Below are 22,074 nucleotides of genomic sequence, written 5' to 3' on the forward strand. Positions count from 1 at the left end.
GAATAAAGAACAGCTTAACAAAGCCAGTAACACACAAAACATCAAAAGTATACAGCATATCACAAAATAATGCATGAAGGATAAATCAAAACCAAAGGCAAACTCTACATTATCCTTCAGCACACATATTTTGTATGTTCCATTATAACAGGTAAGCACTAGATCAACAAAGAGGTAATAGCTGTTTTGTGACGTGGAAGATGAAACTCCTTCCGCAGGTTGTGCTGTGAACACAACTTAACCTGAAATCAGATGAGAAAAATATTTTCTATTGTACCTGTAGCGTTTGCATACGTCCTTTTCACAGCTCTAAGCCCTTTGAACTTTAAAGAATAAAAATAGAACACATTACGTCATCTAGCCTGAATCACTTCCTCTTTCTACATTTCCTTAAAAGCCTTAAAATAACAGGACAAGGTCTGGTTCCTTCAGTGCTTCCACATTTGTATAATTTAAAGTCCCACATTCAAATCCACAAAACCAGACCACATTTTTATTGTTGTATTTGGCTGGTTTCGTTGTTTGGTTTTTTTACTGTTGTGTTTGCTCTTTTCTGTTTTATTAATGAATTAGACTAAAACCAGAACATGCAACATTTTTATCAAAGCCAGTGAAAGATGCAAGTGTGTTTAGGACTTGCATCAGAAGCATTAATTCAGCAAAGAGTAAATGCTGTATACTGAATATTTGACTAACACACCCTCTGCTAATTCACCTCTAGAGGAATGAAACAACATGCAGTATGAACTGATTGGGAGCCTAGTATGCTTATGTAGAATGTCCATCTGTAATTCCAGCAACCACTTGAGAACCATGCATTAATTTTCTGGAGGTAAATTCAGAAGTGTATTTTGCTGATAAATACTTTCTCAAATATGATGAATGTTTATGTTGTGATTTAAATGGTTGAATGAGAATAAATTTACTGATGCATTAAAAAGAAGAATCATTTGCTAACACCTGTGAAGTTTCTGTAAGGAATTTTATTTATTTATGTGCTGTTTTATTTATTATTTCTATTTTACTCTAAACCAGATTTTAACATATAGTATTGAAATTGTAACATTATTATATATAGTGTTGGAATAGTCTAACACTCAAAGTCCCCCACTTTTGAGGGGAAGTAACAGATTACATGAATTAATTTCTTTGCCCTTATTTTGGGAAAAGCAATGGCAATGGCAACACATTGCCTTTTGAAACAAAATGCCTACTTTAATTTGTAACAGTCATGGTAACTTTTTTGTGTGTTTTATATTATGTTTTCTATTCTATAAAATATCTTATATAGAGGAAAAGAGAAGTTTAGGACAGAAAACAAGTAGCATAACCTATGTTCCACTACTTTTAGCAGCTATGGCACTACAAGCCTCCAACCTAGCTATGTTTCACGGCTTGGAGTACTAATCATGTTCTTGGCAATTATGAGGTGAAAAATCTATGTTTCCTGCTTCTCATGCCAATTTGGACTTGTATTTTGTTAGTATTTCTCAAATAAAAAAACTGGAAGGAATTTGTTAAAAAAATATTATGAGGTCATGCAAAAAGAAAAAAAAGTAAAAATAAAAAGTAATCCTAGAAACAAAACCATCACAGTACACAAACATTAGTTATGTGCTTAGAAGGCTGATTTTGCTGGGGAAGAAAAGGAGCAAATTGCTGGAAAACTGTAGTAACATCACTTTGAATATTGCGCTTTTTTTCCCCTGAAACTCTGGGGGAAGAAATTGTTTTATTTTAAACAATTTGAACCAAAAGTTCCCTAGCTACAGTCCACGAGAAACTAGCTGGTGCTGCTTCTCATTTGCTGTTACTTAACTGCATTAAGACACAACTTAAAACAAAACCTTTCCTAATCAAGATGAGCTTCCTTTGTCAGCCATTTGCCTGGAATTGCATAAAATGAGAAATCCATATAATGATGTTAGATATCACAAATGAGACACGAATTGTTCTCTGAGCCAACTGTTTGTATAAGGGATGATCTATGTGCTCAAAAGCCCTAGGAACCCTTGGTTTAGGTAAATTTGATTCTCACATCACAACATAAAAGCTCTTAGAGGTTTTTTCTGTGAAAACAGTATAAAGAGCTATGCCTTTTCAAACTACTGAGAGAAACCTTTAAATCAACCTCAGATGGAAAGAATGACGAAGCAAATATTAAAACTAAAAGTAAATATAATATATAAACATATATATTAACAATTCTAAGAATTCATTTCTTCATGGAGGCTGAAGAAAAACAGTGCTATTGCTTCACTCCAAAGATAAGTGTGCCACTGCATATTTTTGTGCTGCAGAAATTATTGGAAAATAAAAATAAACCATAGGACTAATAAAAACCTACTGAATTTTAGAAATAGATTCAGGACAATATGCTATCCCTCTCTCTCTCAAAAAAAAAAAAAAAAAAAAGGCACTTTCTTGAACAAAGTAGAAAAATCTGCTAAGTTTACAGCATTATCCAGCTTCTTACAGCCTTCACTGCTGAATACCTGTATAAATTACTACATTTAACATTTGTTCTGTCATTAAATTATCCCATTAGTTTGCTATGCAAAGCTTCTGTTATTCACATTTTAAGCAAAAAAAAATGCATTGTTAAAATTTATCCAAAGATATATAGCTTACCTACATTTAATGATTTTTTAATAAACTGCTTCCTATAAAAACTTCTGAGATTATGTAAGACATTGTACACAGGAAATATCTATATGTATAGATACACACGTGGATCTTACGTAGACTTGTCTACACAGGAATTTATAGTGAACAATGAGTTCAAAAACAGTCATTCATTTGCCCTAGTGATACTGTTTGATATCACCAAAAAGCCTCTCTATAAAAACCCTCTGCCATCTGAACTTGATCAAAGCCTGGTAAAACCAAAGGAAAGATTCACTTCAGTGTGAAATACTTCAAACCCCTGGCCTAGATTTTTATTTACGTAGGAATTACAGATCCCTTCAGGTGTTCACTGAGTAACTAATTTCATAGTCAGCTCTTCTTATGTGTTTCCAAAAAGGAAGTCTTCCGCTCCTATTCAGCAAAGTCGTACTAATTAAATGTAGGATGTTGAAAAACAGTGGCCATGTTTTTAACCAAATAATTGTCTATTTTCGCTGGTGAGTACCCAATATTGTACTGCGTGCAAGCAAACAAGGGTTAGGGTGTGCCTGTCCGTAAGCAGGTTTGGTAAATTGCAGAAGTCTTTTTCCTGGGATGATTTAAAAATAGGTTTACAGTGACAAGCGCAGACAGAAGTATGCAGCTAACTGGACACACTCGGTTCTGGCTCAGAAACTACGCACCTATCTTAATACGCCACTGTACAGAAGGTAATAGGTGCTGCTGGGAATCCAAGTATATTACTATGAACATAGTATTGCATTGATGAGGCTACATAGCTTTGGAACCCAAATCTGCTCACACCTCGTCACCTTAAAGCATAAGAAAAGGGCACAAGTCATCTGTCCGACTTCCATCCATGCAGACACAGTTTCAGAGTCTGTGCCTTTATCAGCTGAAGCCATACAGGGGAAAGGAAAAGCAGCGGGATCCTGTCTGGGGAGGTTTTCAGCAGTGCAGGAAAACATAAAATGGACTGCCTTTCTTTTTTCAGCATCGGTAATATTTATTTTTCCTATCTTCTCTCACTTTTTATCTGTTTCAACCCTTCAACCTCACCACCCATTTCTGTCAGTGTCTCTCCCCACATGGCATTGCACTTCCAAAGCAGCTGCCACTGCCATTTCTTCCTTTGCAGGTCTCCTTGCTGCCTGTGAAAAATTTCAAGCAGCAAAGGTATGGAAGAAAGAGACCAATATATCGCATTAAATCTGATGCTAAGTTCCTCTGCAGCGTTGCCTATTATCACTTACAACAGTAAATCCTGTGATATGTGGTGTATTTTGACTCACAAGGTCATGGGAGACTCTTGACTTCATATTTTATTTGTGAATGTTTTCATTCCTCAGGGTTATGGAGAAAACTTTACATATGTGATCTGTAGTGTGAAAAGCTAGAAAATTAATTCTGCTTTTTACTTTTGTCATTTTTCAGTTTCTATCACGAGGTTAGAGTGTATCAAGATCTAAGACTAAGAATTCTGAGTGACCACTGGCTATGGGAGACTGTTAAGCATGACAGTCTCCCCTGTTAAAGAGCTTGGAGTTTGCAAAAATATCGTAGTGCTGTGAGAAAGCCTGAAGCACTGCCAGGATGGCAAAGAGAAAAACCCCAAGCATACAGCAGACCCACCGTGTCATTTTTACCAAGACGACTGACAGCTCCAAAAACTTAATTCCCTTATTATTCTGCATGTCCACCCCTCCTGGAACCATTACTACTAGTTCAATGTTAATCTTTTTAAATACAAACTTTACATTTTCTTCAATAAAACATTTGCTTTGCCCTTACTTTTTCAATTACTGTAAATTTCATCTTCCAACTCATTAAAAAGACAGCTACAACAACAAACTCCTTGCCACCACCTTCAAAGCCCTTGGACACCCTTATGACTTCTCCAGTTCTTCCTTCTTGCCACTTTACCCCATGACTGCTATTTTAAGGCAACTACGTCAACTGCTTGTGCACATCTCAAACAGAGTTAATGCACACCTCACACCAAATTCATCTTTAAAGCCACATCTGAACTAAGACACAACATAAATAATTTAGCTACAACTAGGCTAAGAGTGGAAGATTACTGTTTGTTTGTTATAGCACCTATGAATAATGAAGTTATTCATTGAATGTAATACATATATATTATATTTAAACACGAGCCCTCATTTCATATTTCTAGAATGCAACCACTTTGAACATGGAACCTTATCTTCTAAATCTCTACTGCAACACAGTCCCACCACAACTGTAACTGTCAGAATAAACAGAAATGTAAAAACCCAAAAGGCAGAGAATTTATAACGACCAGAATTCCACGTGTCAGGCATCAGAAAAATTGAACATGTAAGAGGATATCAAGTGATCCTGACAGAAGAAACAATAAAAAAAAAATAAATGAACAAACAAACAAAAACAAAAACCAAACAAACAAACAAAAAAAAAAAACAGAAGAAAGATTAAGCTTATGGAACATGAGAAATACTGTTAAAAAACTTGCCTAGAAAAATAAAACCCTTAATACAATAAAGAAACTGCCTCCATAGCAATTAAAATAAAAAAATTAATAGTGTTGGTAATGGAGAATTCTATGTAAGGTTAAATAGCATATGGGGAAATATAAATAAATAAAGAAAAAAGGAAAAAAGGAAAGAAAGAGAAGAAAGAAGGGAAGAAAGAAATGGAACAACAAAAGGTCTTCTGGAGGCATTTAACATGCATGAATTACAAGCGGTCAACACTCTGATCTAAAGGCAAGAAACATATTTCAAAAAGAGAAAATCATACCAAATCACAGAATGAGCTATCAATTCTGTGTGGCTATGAGAAAAAACACTCTATTAAATGACTCTCCTTACATTTTATTTAGATTACCTCTCTTACACATTCACAATGAATTCAATAAAATTGAAGGAAAGCCGTATGAGGGGTAGTTTATATGTAGTAACCTTGTACTAACTATATTGCTGCACAGCACCTCCTGTATTTAGGCCTGCAATGAGAAGATATTTTAGATGACCATTCTAATAGAGGAAGTAAAAAATGCTCTATAATGATCAGAAAACTTTGTTATCTTTGAAATTTTTGCTAACCTTTATTTTTTTAACCCGTATTTTATATGGGTTAAAATTATATCTATTATATATATGCAGCTCTGCTGCAGTTTTTAAAATAACTGAGAGAGGGAGAGAATATACACAAAGAATCAACACCTGTGTATTATAGTTTAGACCATATTTAAAGCATAGTTTACTTACCTGGTACAGCATGATAGGTTCTGTGCTGTATCCCAGTATATCAGCGAACTCCTTAGCAATAACTGTTTTGCCACATCCCTAAAAAGTTAAAAAGTAAGAACTAGATTACATTCTAAGGAACATAGAGAAGGAGGGAGAAAAGAAATTTCAATTCTTACTTTTCCTCCAATTAAACACATATCTTTAACCATATGGGATTGCATCATTTCTGCCAACAGCTGATTATGGCTGGAAGTCTTTATAAAAGTGTCTGATCGAGGATGCTTTTTTAACAGCCCAGTCCCAGCTGGAACCTATAAGGAAAAAACATAAATAAAATCAAAATGCTAAATAAGCTACACTGTGATAACTCTAGGCTTTGTGTGGCCTGGGTTATGCTTCTCCAAAACTACTGTAGTATTTTGCTGATGATTGTCATCTATCAAACTTGTATCTTTCACTTAAAAAACATTCAATCATACAACCTCTAACAGACAACCTCCTTCACAATTCCTTTGCCTCATTTTAATAAAAAACATAACAAAATGTGAACAAATTGAATTACAGCATTGGGGTCTGCAAAGAACTTGAGGCTGTTCCTGCTAGAGACAAAATATAAAAACCACCAACATTAATTGCTCATCAGGCAAACATGGAAGTGAAAGAGCAATCTGTATTGCGAAATCCTGAAGGAAGTACTTTGACCGCAACTTCGCAAAGTTTCAGTTGTATTCTACATTACAGCTCTATTTCCACTCCCCATTCTAGTCTGGGAACCATTTCATCTGCAAATTCCTTATGCTCTCCTGTTCCCAAAGAGACATTCTGCAGACCTATTTTCAGAAAGTATCACTTACACATCAAACAAAATTAAAAATCTTCCCCTCAAGAAAATTAAATCAGGTTTCTACTGACCTACCTCTTTCTGACAAATTCCCATTTGCTGCTGTTCCCCTTTTCACTTCGTCATGGTATAAATTCTCTGAGGATACTCCTCACCTCTCTCTGACTCTCACTAATTCTAGACTCTCCAAATTCAAAATTAACTTCAAATTGGCAGTTCAGCATGTTGCATGAGTAAGACCTTATTTCACTGCCTAGCACTTCATAAACTTCATCAGAAGAAACCCAAACTAACCATCGCTGATGTGATTACTTTTGTTCTGTTTTCCCAACATCTTCTATCAGAACATTACCAAACACTCATTAGATTTTATTTGAAGTGTAATGAAGACAGACTATTATCTTTATTAGAACAAAAAGGGAAAGCAGCACCAAAACCATCATAAGTACTCTGTTATTCTAAACCAATAATAAAAAAAAAAGGAAATTTAGAGGCTTTTCTTTCATCCATTCTTTAGTCATTCTTTTAACACAAGAAACGTCAATGAATCACATGTAGGAAAGTATGAGTTTATCTAGCAATAAAATCTTGTATAGCCATTATCAAATATTACAGTATCTAAATGTGTTTCTAAAAAATGCAACACTCTATCCAAAAGTATTCAGTGCAAATGTGTTTTTGTATCAACTGTGTCAAAATCTCAATGAGATGAAAAAAGTTAATATCTAAAAACATACATAGTTTTATGAAGATATAAATTCATACCTGGAATGTCACTTCTTTTTCACCAATCTGGACAGTTACATCAGCCTTGAAGGGTTTGTTTCCATGTGCCCTTTCTACTTTGGTAATCCTTCGGGGAAGCAGGTGGCTTTCTGAATCCTGAAGCTCAAAACGCTGTAGAATTAGGGGATGGAGCAAATTAATTATTATATACAGCTTTCTGGTTTTTAAACGTGTTCCTTCGGAAAACAAGGCCACATATATATATTCAAGTGCTTGTGAAGCCCTAAATACATTTACTTTACTTCAACTTTCACTTCACATAGCTGTGTTCACATTCATGTTGGCCTATACATTCTGCATTTAAAACCAAAGTAAAAAGATTGTATACCATCTACTTTTCTCTAACTGTAGTGACAGAAGTAACGTGAAAATGTCATATGGTGACTTTGCCAAGTCTTAGCCTGACAGACCAAAATAATAAAAGAAACAGATGATAGCCTTTAGCATGTGTACTAATAGATCACCTATCTCTGCAGGTCATGATAACCAATTGTGGATTTAAACATCTGGCTACCAATAAAAATAACCATCAAACAGTATGTTTACTTAGCTCCACAGCCTTATCATACAATGAAAATTGAGGATTACCTGTACAAATTAAGCCTTCAGCATGTTCTGGGTATATCAAAGATAAAAAAGGGGACATTTGTCTTCCCAATTCTCTTTTAAGCATTATATTCTGGTTTATGCTGTATATTGGAAGCATGAAAACCAATTAAAATATCCTGTACAAAGTCTATTTTGTTAAGGAAGGGGATATCAGTCAGGGGGGTTTATACACAAAAGAGCCACCAATTGAAATTTCTGAACTCATAGAGCCACTTTATTCAACAGAGTAGAAGCTGAGTAAACCAGAGAAAAGGAGTATTATCCAACTCCTTAAAATCCTTTAAAAAAATAAAAAATAAAAATAAAAAGGGTTTGTTTAAACAGAAGTAACTAATGTAAAATAACTCTCTAAAAGCATGCAGTTTTATTACTATTGGGATTCACAGCACTGCCTGCTAAAATTTAGAAATGAGGTACTATGTACAGAACAATTGCAGTAGCTTATGCACCACCAAACTCAGCCTAAATGAAGATGACCATTTTTATAAATGCCTAGCAGTAGTACAGAGAAAAGAAAACTTCAATAGTGTGGGAGCCATATGTGCTTAAGCTTATTGTTTGGGAATGTTTAACTGGAGACTGTTGTCCTTGAAAGCAGCAATTTCTCTATATAAAAATCTTGTAGAGAAAAAGCTTAAATAAATTTTTACTTAACTTTGCAATCATAATTTCAAATGTTCATCTGTCAAAATAACTTTTGATGCCAGTATTTCATGCCAGTACAGAATAATTTTAAAGGCCAGAATTCAAACCAACTCATGTTTTCCTTTGCAAGACCTTCTAAGTTTAAGGTCTTCTTTAAAAATCAGAATAGAACTTGATACAGTTTCCAAAGTGCAGAAACTTCAAATAAGGGTATTCAAAGGCACATCATCCTCAAGTTTATTTTGGTAATTCTGTCCTGTCTGCTGCAAGCTAATGAACTAATGAATACTGCAAACTCTAGCACTTGTACAAATGTTCTGTATGTTATAGCAACTCTCTAGATCACTACTGATGCTGGTTTAGTGTGCAATCCACAGAAAATTTTTGATGCTAACTAGTTTGACATAAGGAGACACATTTCTATCAAATAAAAGAAGTTGGTTGATAGACAGAGTTAAGACTAAATCAGGTTTTAATTCCAACTAGATCCACTCAACAAGAGATTTGAATTTCAAAGCATCTTTAGATTAACACTGTAACAAGCTACTTTAACTCACAGGGAAAGTGTAAATCAGTATTTCACATTAATTCATTAGTGAAAATAGGGATTAAGAGGAATACCTAGGTCTTGATGGAGGTTTAGTGAGCAAGGAGGCACATAAGGAAAAGATTTACCCAGGTTAAAGATAAGGTTTGGAAAGACACTGCCTTGATAGTATGACCTCCTCAAGAATCATGTATTGGGTCTAACAGCTGCCAAAACTACCTAACCACTGGCTACCTCACTTCTCAGCTCCAACGGCTGACTGGAAGGGAAGATCTCCTTAAATTAAGATACATTATCAGCTAGATTACTACTTCCCCATATCTGTCTCCAAGTCTGATGCCTAAAGTTTATATTTCATGACTTTTTTTTAAATTTTCTTTAAATGATAGCTGGTATTAAGAAGTTATTCAATTCACACAAATTAACCCATCAACTGCAATACACATTGAGTATTTATTTTTCAACTCTTGATACCTCCCAGTTAAGAATACTGTATTAATTGTATTCTGTTACACAGAAGTATTTAATGGCAAATATTAGCTAGACACTCTTCGGAAATCTGTAGGAATGTACAGTAAGAAATCACCTTGCTGCTGTCAGCCTCCTCTACCTCGTATTTCTTACGAAATGGGAAAAAAATAATTTCTTACCCATATTTAATACAGTTTTGGCACTGCAAATATCATTACAAACAGAAGTTCCTCAGTACAACCAGTTATTTTCTGTATTTCTTAAGGTTCATTCCTCAACAAGATTTGTTGTGTGCAAATAGAATATAATTCCAAGTAAGATTATATGTACTTGTTGACATAATGGTACAAGTTTGTATAAGTAGCAATGAGAAAGTATTAATAAAGGAAAATTAACCCACAAAAATATAAATAATAAGGAGGTATTTTACTAGTCATATCAACCCATCTTACATGGGAAGCAAAACTGTGCACAACGCATAAAATTAAAGAAATGGGAAATGGAGGAAGCTGATGATATTGAACATAAAGACATTCACTGTCTGTAACTGACAGGGGAAACCAAATGACATAAAGGATTTAAAATAAAGGCATATCAAGAACAGAAATGACTGTTACTGCTCTGCTAGCAGACAGGAGTCTATTTCCACCCAGACCATGGCTCTTACGGGCAACTTCAATTACCCTGACATGTGGTAGAAGGGCAACATAGTGTGACAATCAATCTAGATTTCTGAGGCTGCCTGGAATAATGTCTCAACTCAGGTGCTGCATTTGCTTGGCAGGAGTGATGCACAGACAGCTCCTGCTATTCACAAACAAGGAGCAATTGGTTGTGGATATGGCAATCAATGGCAGCCTTAGCTGTATCATCCAGGAAATAATGGAGTCCAAAATCCTAAGGGAAAGTGATGAAGACAAGTAACAGATTGCAGATCCTGGATTTCAGGCCAGATTGGTTTATTCAGAGAAGTTGTAGGTAGGACCCCATAGGAGGCAGCTTTGAAGGCTCACAAAAGCTAGCAGGTCAACTTCAAATGCAAGGATTTTCCATCCCAAAACTCAGTAAGACAAGTAGACCAGCCTGGTTAAACAGGGAATACAGGACTAAGCTCCAATGCAAAAAGGCAGCATATGGGAGGTGTCAGCAGGGATGGGCTACAAACATTTTCATGACACATAGGCTTGATTTTAGGAAAAATAAAAATTCATTAGCTACAAAGTTGGTTATTTCTAATATTCACGTACAAATAACTTCTAATTTTCAGAAGTGAGAGCTGGTAAAGATGCTCTAAGATGTGAATGCTTATTTTCAACAGCATACAGAACTCCTACAACATATTCAAAAGCAAAAGAAAGCTGGCACTGCACTAAAGTTTTAAAAGGATAAATGGAATAACTCATCATAATTGTAGGCTTTGTAAATTATTATTAAACATGAACAGATCTGACCAACAACAAGCAATGAAAGACTAACACAGACCAAACCCAGAGACTAATATAATGTATAATCATGCTATACTGAATGTCTTTTGTGTATGTGGTCTCTCTGGTCATTTTCATATCTCCTCTTAAAACTCAAATGCCAGAACCATTTTTTAAGTGTTTGACTACATAACCATATAAGTAGCTTCTCTCAAGTTAATTAACTGCTTCTATAATGAGGGGTTTTCTGTAGTCTTGAAGTGGGGTCTAAATATTCTACAGAGCATAGAGATTTCACCTCTCACTATAATGAAATCAACTAGCTTATGAAGGTCGGGGTTTTTTTAAATACTGTTTTAGCATCAGCAATAATACAGCCATTTAGTTTAGCTAAAATTTCTTTTTTTTTTAAATGGAAGAAGTGAAGAAACTTTAGTCAGGAGAACTACTGTCATAATCCATCGCTCCCTGGAATTATAGTATATAGGTACAATACTTACTTTTAATGCATCTTTGACTGCAGTTCTACCTTCCTTTCCAAGGAAAACATTATAGGGGTAAAGCCGGTCAATAACATGCTGGACTGACATCATAGGAAAGGAATCCTTATTCAAATTAAATAATACAAATTAAAAAAAGAAATTATTGGCTCATGCAATCAACAACCATTAACTTGAAAATCTTATATAGTGCTGAGCTTCAAACAAAACTGCAAAGGCAATATATAAATGACCACTACACGCAGCATTCAATCAAATGTCGAAAGAGGCATTACTCAAGTGCAATTCATTATAATATAGATGTCTATAGTAGCTAAGAACCACCAGATCCCAAAAATTACTTTCTTTCCTGTGCATAAATGGAAGCTACAGTAACTGGCTCAGATACCTAAAGACACTTGAAGATTGGAGAGACAAATTCCACCACAGGTAACCAAGTTTCATAGTACTACTAAAAAAGAATCAGTATGACAAGAAATCTATATTACAGTAACAATCTACTCATTCGCAGCAATTTCTAGTGTTTAATTTTTATTCTATCACATTGTACAGATTCTACTTAAGTCAATTCTTAGAAATTTCTGAACTCATTGATCAAAACTGTTTTGTTTTGAAATTAAATACTAAGTCTACTTGCACTTTCCATACAAAACTGAAAACAATTTTTTTTACTATCTCCTTGTTAGTTACAAGTAGTACATTTTTTGTCAGTTGCTGCCTGAACTAGACAAAGATTCGATAATTTTGCTGCAGTAGTGGAGAAAAAAATGGAAATGCATATATGAATACTCAAGAAACATATGCATAAAGCCTTTCATGGTGGAAAAATGTATTTCAAAAACCCTAAAGTAATGCTTGATTGTTTTAAAAAAGACTTGCAAATTTTTAAGAACTTCTTGTGTGTAACAGTAGCAAAAAATAGTCAGAGGACTAGCACTACTTTTTAAGCCTTCATCCAAGTAAAAAGTAAATTACGTAATTCAAATTAAATCAACTGATTTTTAGTTATACACTTGGATTTCAATAGGCACCAACTGAAAGAAGAGTTGCTTAGAAATTAAGCCAGGACATGCATATTTTATGAAATGCATAATTCAATTTATACTTATAATCAGTAATACTATTTATAATGTTCCATATTTAAAAAAGATCAGTAAAAATAAACCATTTAAGTCACTGTAATAAATGTCCTGCTTAAAGGATCAGGGAGCCCTTTATTGCATTTTAAAAGCGCTCTGTCTGTATATAAAGACATAAGATATAATTTGTCCATATTATCTCAAACTAATAATAATTACAATGGCATGTATGAAATTAGCCTCTTCAGAACAGCACCCAATGAAAAAATTCTCCTTTTCAGCAGGCAAGAGTTTTCAGCTGAAGAAATACATTTGGGACTGTTTGAATCCATGATAGAAGAAGCTAGTCATTACAACGTATTCCCTTCACACTTTTAAACAAGTAAATCAACCAAACTAGAAGTAGAGGATGGCAGTGACCCAGCATGTGAAGGAAAAATGTTGTAGCTAGAATCACTGAGAATAGTCAGCTTAGAAAAAACAAGTGATTAAAACTAATTCTAAAAGAAACAGTTCTCGTCTACCTAAAAAAGACACTGTCATACAATGATAACACTTCATATTCTCTAATGTAAAATAAAATGCTTCCTTCATTCCATAGTTTAGATAATAGCTTAAGGCTCATTTTCTTTCCATTACTCTGAAAGCCATCTGGCATTCATTTAAAAATAATTTTTCACTACAGAGCTCAAAGAATAAAAAGTTACAATTTATTTTAAAATCCAACACATATTTCTTTCCTAAACCCCTTCAAATACCATTTCGTTTCTGTAAATCTGAATTTTAATCACTTAACATCTGATGCAGTACAGCTAATTCAGAAAAAAATTATGTCTGTAAGTATCGAGCACAACTGAGAGGGCTTACATAACAAGTATTGTTATGTTTTAATGTATATCCAGTAAAATACGTAGAAGTAATCTGCGGCTGAGCAGTACCATAGGTAAAATGACTGCACAGGAGACAAAACAGAGAAAGTCCTCTCTACAAACACCTGGCACCTTGCAGAGTGGCTTTTAGAAGCTCTCCTGGTATTTTCCCCTCCTGTGAAGACTGTAAGACTCTATCTTCCAGCACATAAAACAGCCCCAACCCCTCTCTGTCTTTATACAGATCTCATCTCCCTGACTTCCTTCAGGAGGCATCTTCAGTTTTTACTTTGACTTTTCACTATGCAATCATAAAGTCCAAGGAACAAAAGCCTGTCAGAAAACAGAAAGCCTGCCTCAGCTGTAGTCCTGACCTGACTGATCTGCCACTTCGAACTCAGCAAAGTGCAGTAGTTATATTTCCCTATTGTGGTCTGTAGCTCTCAGAAAGTACTGCATCTTCAAGTGTGCACAACCTGGATCTTCAGGTAACCCTCTATGACTATGATTATTCTAAAATCCACCAGCCAACCCAAAGACCTAACGTAGGCTTCATCTCATACAATTTAACTGTCTCACATACCCATATTTGAATATGGTTGGTTTGGGTACTTTTTGGTGTCAATGGAGAATAATAAGGTCTCTGTAACGCAATCAATCTGATTTTGCATACTATTAAATCAGAAGCACTTTTAGGTGGCGATTTTTATTTCTCTTCACTGACTATGTCAGTGTCATCAGGTAAACTATAGATGTATCTGAAGTCAGTTAAGTTGATTTAGCAGAATAAAACCCATTTTGAGAACTAAGATACACTTAATCACATCACGAATCTTCCATCATGCCATATTTTGTCCTTTACTATTATGCCATATGCTTGGTTGAAGTATTATCCAGAGATACCTGACCAGGGCTTTTCTCCCTCAAACCATCCTTAGGTTTTTTCAGGTTTATTTTTTGAATGTTAATCTTCTTCTAACAACACGAATAATCCAAATCTAATTTTAAGACATTTTAAACCCATACAGTTTCACAGCACATGTGTATGCACATACCAAAATCTGAACTGCAGCCGATAAGCTGTCTAAAGGAAAATCTGGAAGTCCCAGTGTAGAAGATTCTTGAGAGCAGAGAGTTGTAGCAAAAGACAGGAGCTGAGAAATTCTGCATAGGAAAATATAATTACACAGTTTTATACATGCTATCTATATTTAAAATACTAAAGTCTAAAAAGTTAAATAGAGTATAAAATGCTGAAACTATTTCTGAGTGCAAATAAGAAAGGTGTGATTGAAGTTCTAAAGCCTTAAGGATTCATTATATGAAGGCTGCATATGAAAAGCTCTGTGAGCACACACCCACACACATTAAAAAATTTCTTTCAGTTCTGGTCTCTATGCAGTGAAAGAAGACACAAAAATAGCAAGGAATCCTGAAAGGACATCACTTTTCTTCATTCATTCCATTTTTATTTTTTTTAATTATGAAAAAATACCTCTCTGTGGAAATGTTTGATCCAATTGAATATAATAGCTGAAGATGGTCCTGAAAATAGAACACAAAATCACAGAGTAAATTAATGTGGGGATCAGACTGTAGGTCACAGCTCATGATGTACAATTTCTATTTTTTCCTCTAATTTAGGCATGTGGATTCTACTCGCTCCTTGACACAGAATTAATTTTATTTAAAAAATAAATAAATAAGAGAAGAAAGATTATCAAATCTTTCTTTGGGTTACATGTTTTATGGAAGTTATTTTTCTGCTGTGACGTTCCTTGGCAACAATAAACCTGCTTTCCAGGAATTTATTAGGCCCCATTATGAAAAATGCCCTTTCAGATAAATTTATTACTCAAGGATTCTTGAGGTAAGTAAAACATAATGTCAAAACATTAGCTCTACTCAGTACACATAATCCGACCCTTCTGCTAGCTAGGACACTTACCTTAAAGGGCAGATGATAAACATCTCTAGCTTGAAATCGAGACCGAAGGGGAGGATCCAAAGGGTTACCAGAGTATTTGGGTACTGGCAGGCCCAATGCTATCACTCGAAAATCTTCACTAACCCGAACAATCTTCCATGCATCTAACTCTGATTTTGTATGACTCTAAATTAATTAAAGCAACAAGAACAGAAAAAGAATACATCATTAAAACTTTATGATGGCTAAGCTGCAGACTGACTAACAAGTCATCCAACCCATATGTGGCAATGTTCTCGTCTTTCACTCAGGGGAGCTAGAAAGGACTGAACTAGTCAAATCTGTGGCTGGTAAAAGCAAGTTTTAAAAAAATGAACATAGATAGAATGCTTGATTAAGTGCAGCTTTTGGCCTGTAGCAATTTGACTGAAGATGATCAAAGCTGAGAAGGTATCATTACAACACTGATTTCACAAAAAAAACCCAAAAAATAATTTTATCCTAAAACATTAGAAGTGGGTTACCATGAGCAGGTTTTCTTCTTCTTTTTTCCCCTCCTACAACTGCAAAAGAGACTAAAATCTCCATTTTAAAAGTTTCATTTACAAATTACGCTTTATTATAAGTAAGAACACAGAACTAGATATTAAATGTTGTGTTTCACTTATCATATAAAAATTCACTGCACACAAAAAATGCACTCCTTAGTCTTCCCACATCACAGTTATGTCTTCCTTGAAACCATACATAAGTACATTTCCTGCAGATCTAGATGTACAGTAATTATTCACACAGGAGAAGAGAAAAAGAACATTAGCTTATATAATACAATATTCCCCAAACAACAAAACAAGAATATTAGATTTAGCATTGTAGCGAGAGATTTATTTAATTCATATACTATTAGCAGTGTGCCTGAGGCACTTATTTTGAAACATTTTATCATTAGCAAAAGTGTTAAAAAGGAAAAAAGAAAAGAGGAACATGTTTTGCATAATTGCAACCAAATCCTATCTAAATTTGAATTCTCATTTTCAGTCTTTAAATACAATTACATTTTAAAAGCTCACATTTAAAATATAATGATAATGCTTCCAACAACTGCATCTACTAATTAAAAATCAGGAAAATGTTTTGGGAAAAGGCATGGATCAGAAGAATGATGAGAGATGATGAGAGGCATAAGAAATAATGATATATTTTCAGAAATCCACTACACTTCAGCATAGTTGGCAACTTCATACAATCAGGATCAATGACAGAAGGGTTATTGCAAACTTCCTTCCTGTCCACTTGGGTCTGAATTACGTACTTTACCACTGTTATGTATGACAGACGGAAACATGAGCAAGCAGGTGTCAGACTGTTAGGAGAGACTGACAGGTATGTGATCAGAAGCTATGGTACATGAAAGTAAGATGCAGAGTACTACTGAAAACTGTTTGATGAGATTTATTGAGGACCCCAAAAGCCTGAAAAGTATCCACTCAAATTTAAGCAGTAGGACTCGAAGTCCAAAAAAAAAAAAAGGAAAATGGCTAAAGCAGCAATGGCAGCAGATGCTAAAATCCCTTTTCCTATCAAAAGAAAATTCTCTAACCATTTCCTATAATTTAGATTGGCTGTTTACATATACTTTTGTAAATTAAAGGCAAGACAGCACTAAAGAATATAGTGTTGCTCATCTTGACCTCATTTTTTTTGGTATCCTACCATTTTAAAAGCTTAGCAACAGGGCTATGGCAATGCTGAAGCATTATCTGAACTTCATGTGAACAATTTCAATTTAAATCTATTTTCTCAAGTATATTTTAGTTACTCTCACATTGTGGCTTTCACATTTTAGAAGCACACAGGCTTCATACAACATTAACATTGACTACTCTTTTTCATGTGGACAGAGAAGATAGAGACGAAAACTTTCTGTTGTTCTTGCAAGCAGCAGTCTGACTTTTCACACAGCTTTCACCCTGCCTATGCCATCCTATGTAACATCCCAGAAAAAAAAACCATAAAAGCCTTGATGGAAATTTCCTCCATTTGACTAATAAGTACTCTCTCCTTCATAACGGTATTCTACCACTACCAAGAACATGAAAAAACCCATGTAATATCCAAACAGCACTTCCATACCTGCAGAAGTTTGTCATAACGCTCTGCAGACATAAGAAAACGACCATCTTCAAGCTGCATTTCTCTATTCTCCAGTAAATTGTTTAACACTGGCAGGACGTTGCGCTCAGCCTTCTCCAAACCTTCCAGCACAAGGATTCTGCCTTCAGTAGCTGCACGAACTGCACACTTTTAAAATATACAAAAATAAACATTACATAAACATTAAATCCTCCTGAAAAAGAACCTCCAGATGCTTCCTAAAACAGTATTTATTTCTGTAAGAATCAATAAGATTCACATCAGTAGTAATCAGGCAGAGTGACAGCTGATTGCACTACTGCTACACATCGATGAGCTAGACTTTTATAGAATCACAGAATGGTTTGGGTTGGAAAGGACCTTAAGATCATCTAGTTCCAACCCCCATGCCATGGGCAAGGACACCTTCCACTATCATAGGGACTGACAGAAATAGGTTCCAGTATTTTATACTGAATAAAATGTAAAACCTCACAAACATTTTAGTGTATACCCACTACATATTAATATGTGGCAGCCTTTCTTTTTGATGTTACGTAATATTTTGTATTATCAGGTACTTTAATGCCATCTAAAAATTCTGCAACAACTATTTATACAGCAAACATACAACCAAGGTGGTTTATCCTATTTACCATTCTCATAAAATATTTAGAAAAAATAGTCAGGTATTGTCTTGGATTGCTCCTGTTATGCATCAGTGAAATTCATCCTCAGTACATTGCTTTAGTCTGACTAGAATACAAGTTTACTGAAACCAAACATGGATGATAAAACCAAAATAGTGCTATAAATAATCAGACATTTAAAAATGTGATAAAATTATAAATATTTAGAACTATATTCCCTCAGTGAACATGGTCTTCTACAAAACCAGAATAAAAATATAGCCATTAACTTGATAATCCTTTGGAGCCTTTGGGATAAAAAGTTCTTTTCTGTATTTCACTTTATTAGTTGATTATATGTGGCTGTTTATTTACACACATAACGTGGAGCCAAAATGTAAAACTAAACTCTGGCACCGGTAATTTTGCGCAACTTTCTTGCAGTCAATGGCATTCACTCAGGTAAATTAACTACACTTTGTATCTAATATTCACAATTATTGTCCAGTAAAAGACATTGAAATTCAGTGCTTTCTTGTCTACTTCCAATTTGCAGAAGTTTAATCAGATAATTAAGGGGCAGATTTAGGCACAGGCAACATTTAGAGGCACCAAAGAGTCTTCCTTTGCATTTCTATTACATTTTAACACAATTTTAGACATAAGCACAGCTGCAAAGGGAGAATAAATGAAGTCTCCTCCCATCACATCTCCTATGAACTCTTACAGAAGAACCTTTCATGTAACACTAGATGTGAATCTCTGATGAATACGATACGTGTCAAAAACTGGGCCAGAGAGAAAGGAAGATATTTAAAAAAAAATAATGAAGAGTACCAGAATACAAAAATAACAACAAAAAATTACGTATCAAAGCAGATGCATAAAGGACAAAAGCATAGGCATAAACTAGAAGCAAAGAAGAGGTCAGCACAACAAATTAATTGCTACGTGGTACAAAGCATACAACAGAATTCGAGATCTATTTGAAAAGATAAAGAAAGCACTAAATGATAAAACTAACTAATTTAGATGCTCCTTATGCATAGTATAGAAGCATAAATCACTACTGGCAAATTAACCATAATGTAAGCTTTTCACATTGTAATTAAGATGGAAATAAAAAAGGCACTCACAAGTCTTGGTACACATCTCCAGATCAAGCTCCCTTCTCTGAAAGACAACATTTTAATATCTAGCCTCAAAACCAGTATCTGAGGACCCTGGAGTAATCCATTAAAGAAGTAATAGTGCTCAGATTACTTCTCTTCCAATTCTTTCAAAAAGAAATCAGTATGTGAATTGACCTTTTTGTTGTTGTTAATTCAGGACATCATACTCCACTAACAGGCAATATAAAATTCCTCTCTCCCCAACCCATAGCATTTGTACAAAGGACAAGTGTTGTACTAACATTCTTCTCTAGGAAGGTCACTGGTGAATTCAAAAATCTGCTCCAACCTGCTTGAATAGAAAACCTGACTGTCCAGCAGCCAGTCCAATACCTGGCACGAACAAAATGCTATTTTGTCTAAATGCAGTTTGGAGATACAGCCAGAACATGCTTTAATAAACAATTTATTTGCCAAGTTCTTGGATTCTGCATATTGTAAGTCTATGAAGACTTTATGACTGAGTTTTACTAGCCAGAGGAAAATACACATTCAGTTCATATGGTTTCAAAATATTTTGAGTATCCATAGAATCCTGTTGACTCACATTGAGACATGGACACTATGGACGAAAGCTTGCTGAAACAGCAGGCTTCTAGAATCAACATGAATCTCTCTCACAAACTTGTACATGAAGGCAATCTGCTTTAGGGGTAGGCAGCAAATACGGGGATGTATATAACAATCGTTAACTTCAAGAAAGAATATGCTCTTCATTAGCAGTACAATCTTGAGAAGCAGCCTACTGCACTATGTTGCCTGCTGTTTATCAGTTTACAGGATCAAAATATATAAAAAGTACACAGTTTCCAGAGCTTGGAAACTATTCGAAGTTTTTATTATTCAAAAGTCTACTGCTCAGTACAATAGTATTTCAAAAGGTATGCTACAGATGGTCTTTGCCTAGGTCTATGTGGTGTACCTTTTATAATGAGCCTCAGGAATGGCTGAATGCACAACCATGGTTTTTCACTTCTTAATCAAAGATACCTCTTAACACCACCTGGGTGCTAATCTACTCTGGTTTTCTTCCAAATTGTGCTCCTCAGATACCTTCAAAGCACAACTGAAATATCGGAAACTGTTCTCCAAAATACAACGAAATAAATGCACAATTCATCTACCTCTGAAGTGCTCGCGCTAAACAGCATAAAGTCTGCTCTTAAGACCAAAACAGCTACATGTCTCTGGCAAAACTATGGTATTTCTGCATTCTGGTTGGTAATGAGTAATGAGGGTTTTTTGCAACGAACTAGGCATACTACAAGGCATCCTCTGAATCATTTCAGTTTTATCTGTGTATTGATGGATTGGTATGGAAACTAAAATGCATACAAAAAAATCAGAGGAAGGAAAGTAAAAGTTTGCAATCTGTCACTGAAAATTGTTTTTTAAAAATGTTTCCAAGAAATAAATATTCATAATTCTATAATGAAAACTTTGAAATAGCTGCATTGCCTCCCTCTCTCACTAGCCTTGAATGTTTAACACAAAAGACAATTTGAAAGAGGAGTTTATATTGTGCAACACTAATGATAAGCCTGAGATTAAAATTATTAATTCCTGTTAAAAGGCCAAGGGGAATTTGTTAAATGTTTACTTTCAGATTTACTGTAACTGTAGCAAGGGACTATTTTGCTCACCAGAGGAGGACAGATGATGCTGCTGCCTCCCACCCATGCTCCTAGGGCTCTGGAAGGATGGTAACCTGGATACCTGCTCCAAGGAATACCTGCAGCTACTGCAGGCTGGGAGCAGAAACCCATCACACAGTGTAGCTGCTCTCACAGTAATGGCTTTATGAAACAACTACATAACAAAAAATGCTTAATCTGGTTTCACGCTGCACCTACAAAACCATATTTTTATCTTTAAAGGCAAATCACCTTAGGAACAAGACAACCCTATGCAGACTTTCATTGCCTTTTCCTGTAGCTGAATCACAGTGAGCTTCTCCACTTGACAGTGCAAAATACAACAAAACCAGGAAGCTGTAAAACCCAATTCTGACATAAATCAAAGTATATGAACACATGGATGAAGTTATACAGTGTCAGAAAGGGTAGAAGGACAGAGGAAAACTCAGCACAATGCACATACCAAAATGCACAAACACCAGAGAAAGGAGGGCATTTTCATAAAGCTAATCAAAATAGTTTCTAAAAGCACAAGAACCAGAATTGAAATGGTAGTTCTCTTCTCTCTGAAAATGCTTATTAGAAACCAGAAAACTCTGGTTGCCCTGACATCCATGAGGAAAGTTCTCAGGGAACTCTGAAGGGCTTTAATTTTTTAGATCTAGGCATCATTCCGATTATGACATACAGGCCACATTGCAGAACTGTATTAAAATTGCTAGAAACTGCTCAACGGTAATCAGTAATTGTCTCTTTTTCAGAAGCTACCTCAAGTTTGGTGGTTTTTTTTAGAAGATTACTTGCCCCTGCTATGAAAACTGGATCCCTGTAATGACATCTCAAGCACAGCAACCACAACTACAATGTAGAAAAACAATAGCACAAAGTATCTCAGTGAACCTGAGAACTAATGAGGTAAGGTTTCCCTACATCTGCAGCCT

General features: G+C 35.0%; 1 protein-coding gene across 1 annotated transcript in view; it reads right to left on the reverse strand.

Annotated features, from left to right (window-relative positions):
- LOC104404169 (von Willebrand factor A domain-containing protein 8-like) overlaps nucleotides 1-22,074 on the reverse strand; it is a gene marked incomplete at its 3' end in the record, with an annotated part of 50,495 nt that overhangs the window by 8,443 nt on the left and 19,978 nt on the right. Inside the window, exons 4-11 of the mRNA XM_010012534.1 lie at nucleotides 17,696-17,863; nucleotides 15,584-15,748; nucleotides 15,131-15,180; nucleotides 14,691-14,799; nucleotides 11,688-11,792; nucleotides 7,471-7,602; nucleotides 6,041-6,175; nucleotides 5,883-5,960 (exon numbers count right to left, since the gene is read on the reverse strand). Of these exons, the coding sequence (XP_010010836.1) occupies nucleotides 5,883-5,960; nucleotides 6,041-6,175; nucleotides 7,471-7,602; nucleotides 11,688-11,792; nucleotides 14,691-14,799; nucleotides 15,131-15,180; nucleotides 15,584-15,748; nucleotides 17,696-17,863 (942 nt within the window). The remainder of the gene's footprint in view (nucleotides 1-5,882; nucleotides 5,961-6,040; nucleotides 6,176-7,470; nucleotides 7,603-11,687; nucleotides 11,793-14,690; nucleotides 14,800-15,130; nucleotides 15,181-15,583; nucleotides 15,749-17,695; nucleotides 17,864-22,074) is intronic.

Source organism: Nestor notabilis, unplaced genomic scaffold (genome assembly GCF_000696875.1).
Source record: "Nestor notabilis isolate BGI_N333 unplaced genomic scaffold, ASM69687v1 scaffold8294, whole genome shotgun sequence".
NCBI classification, from domain to species: domain Eukaryota; kingdom Metazoa; phylum Chordata; class Aves; order Psittaciformes; family Psittacidae; genus Nestor; species Nestor notabilis.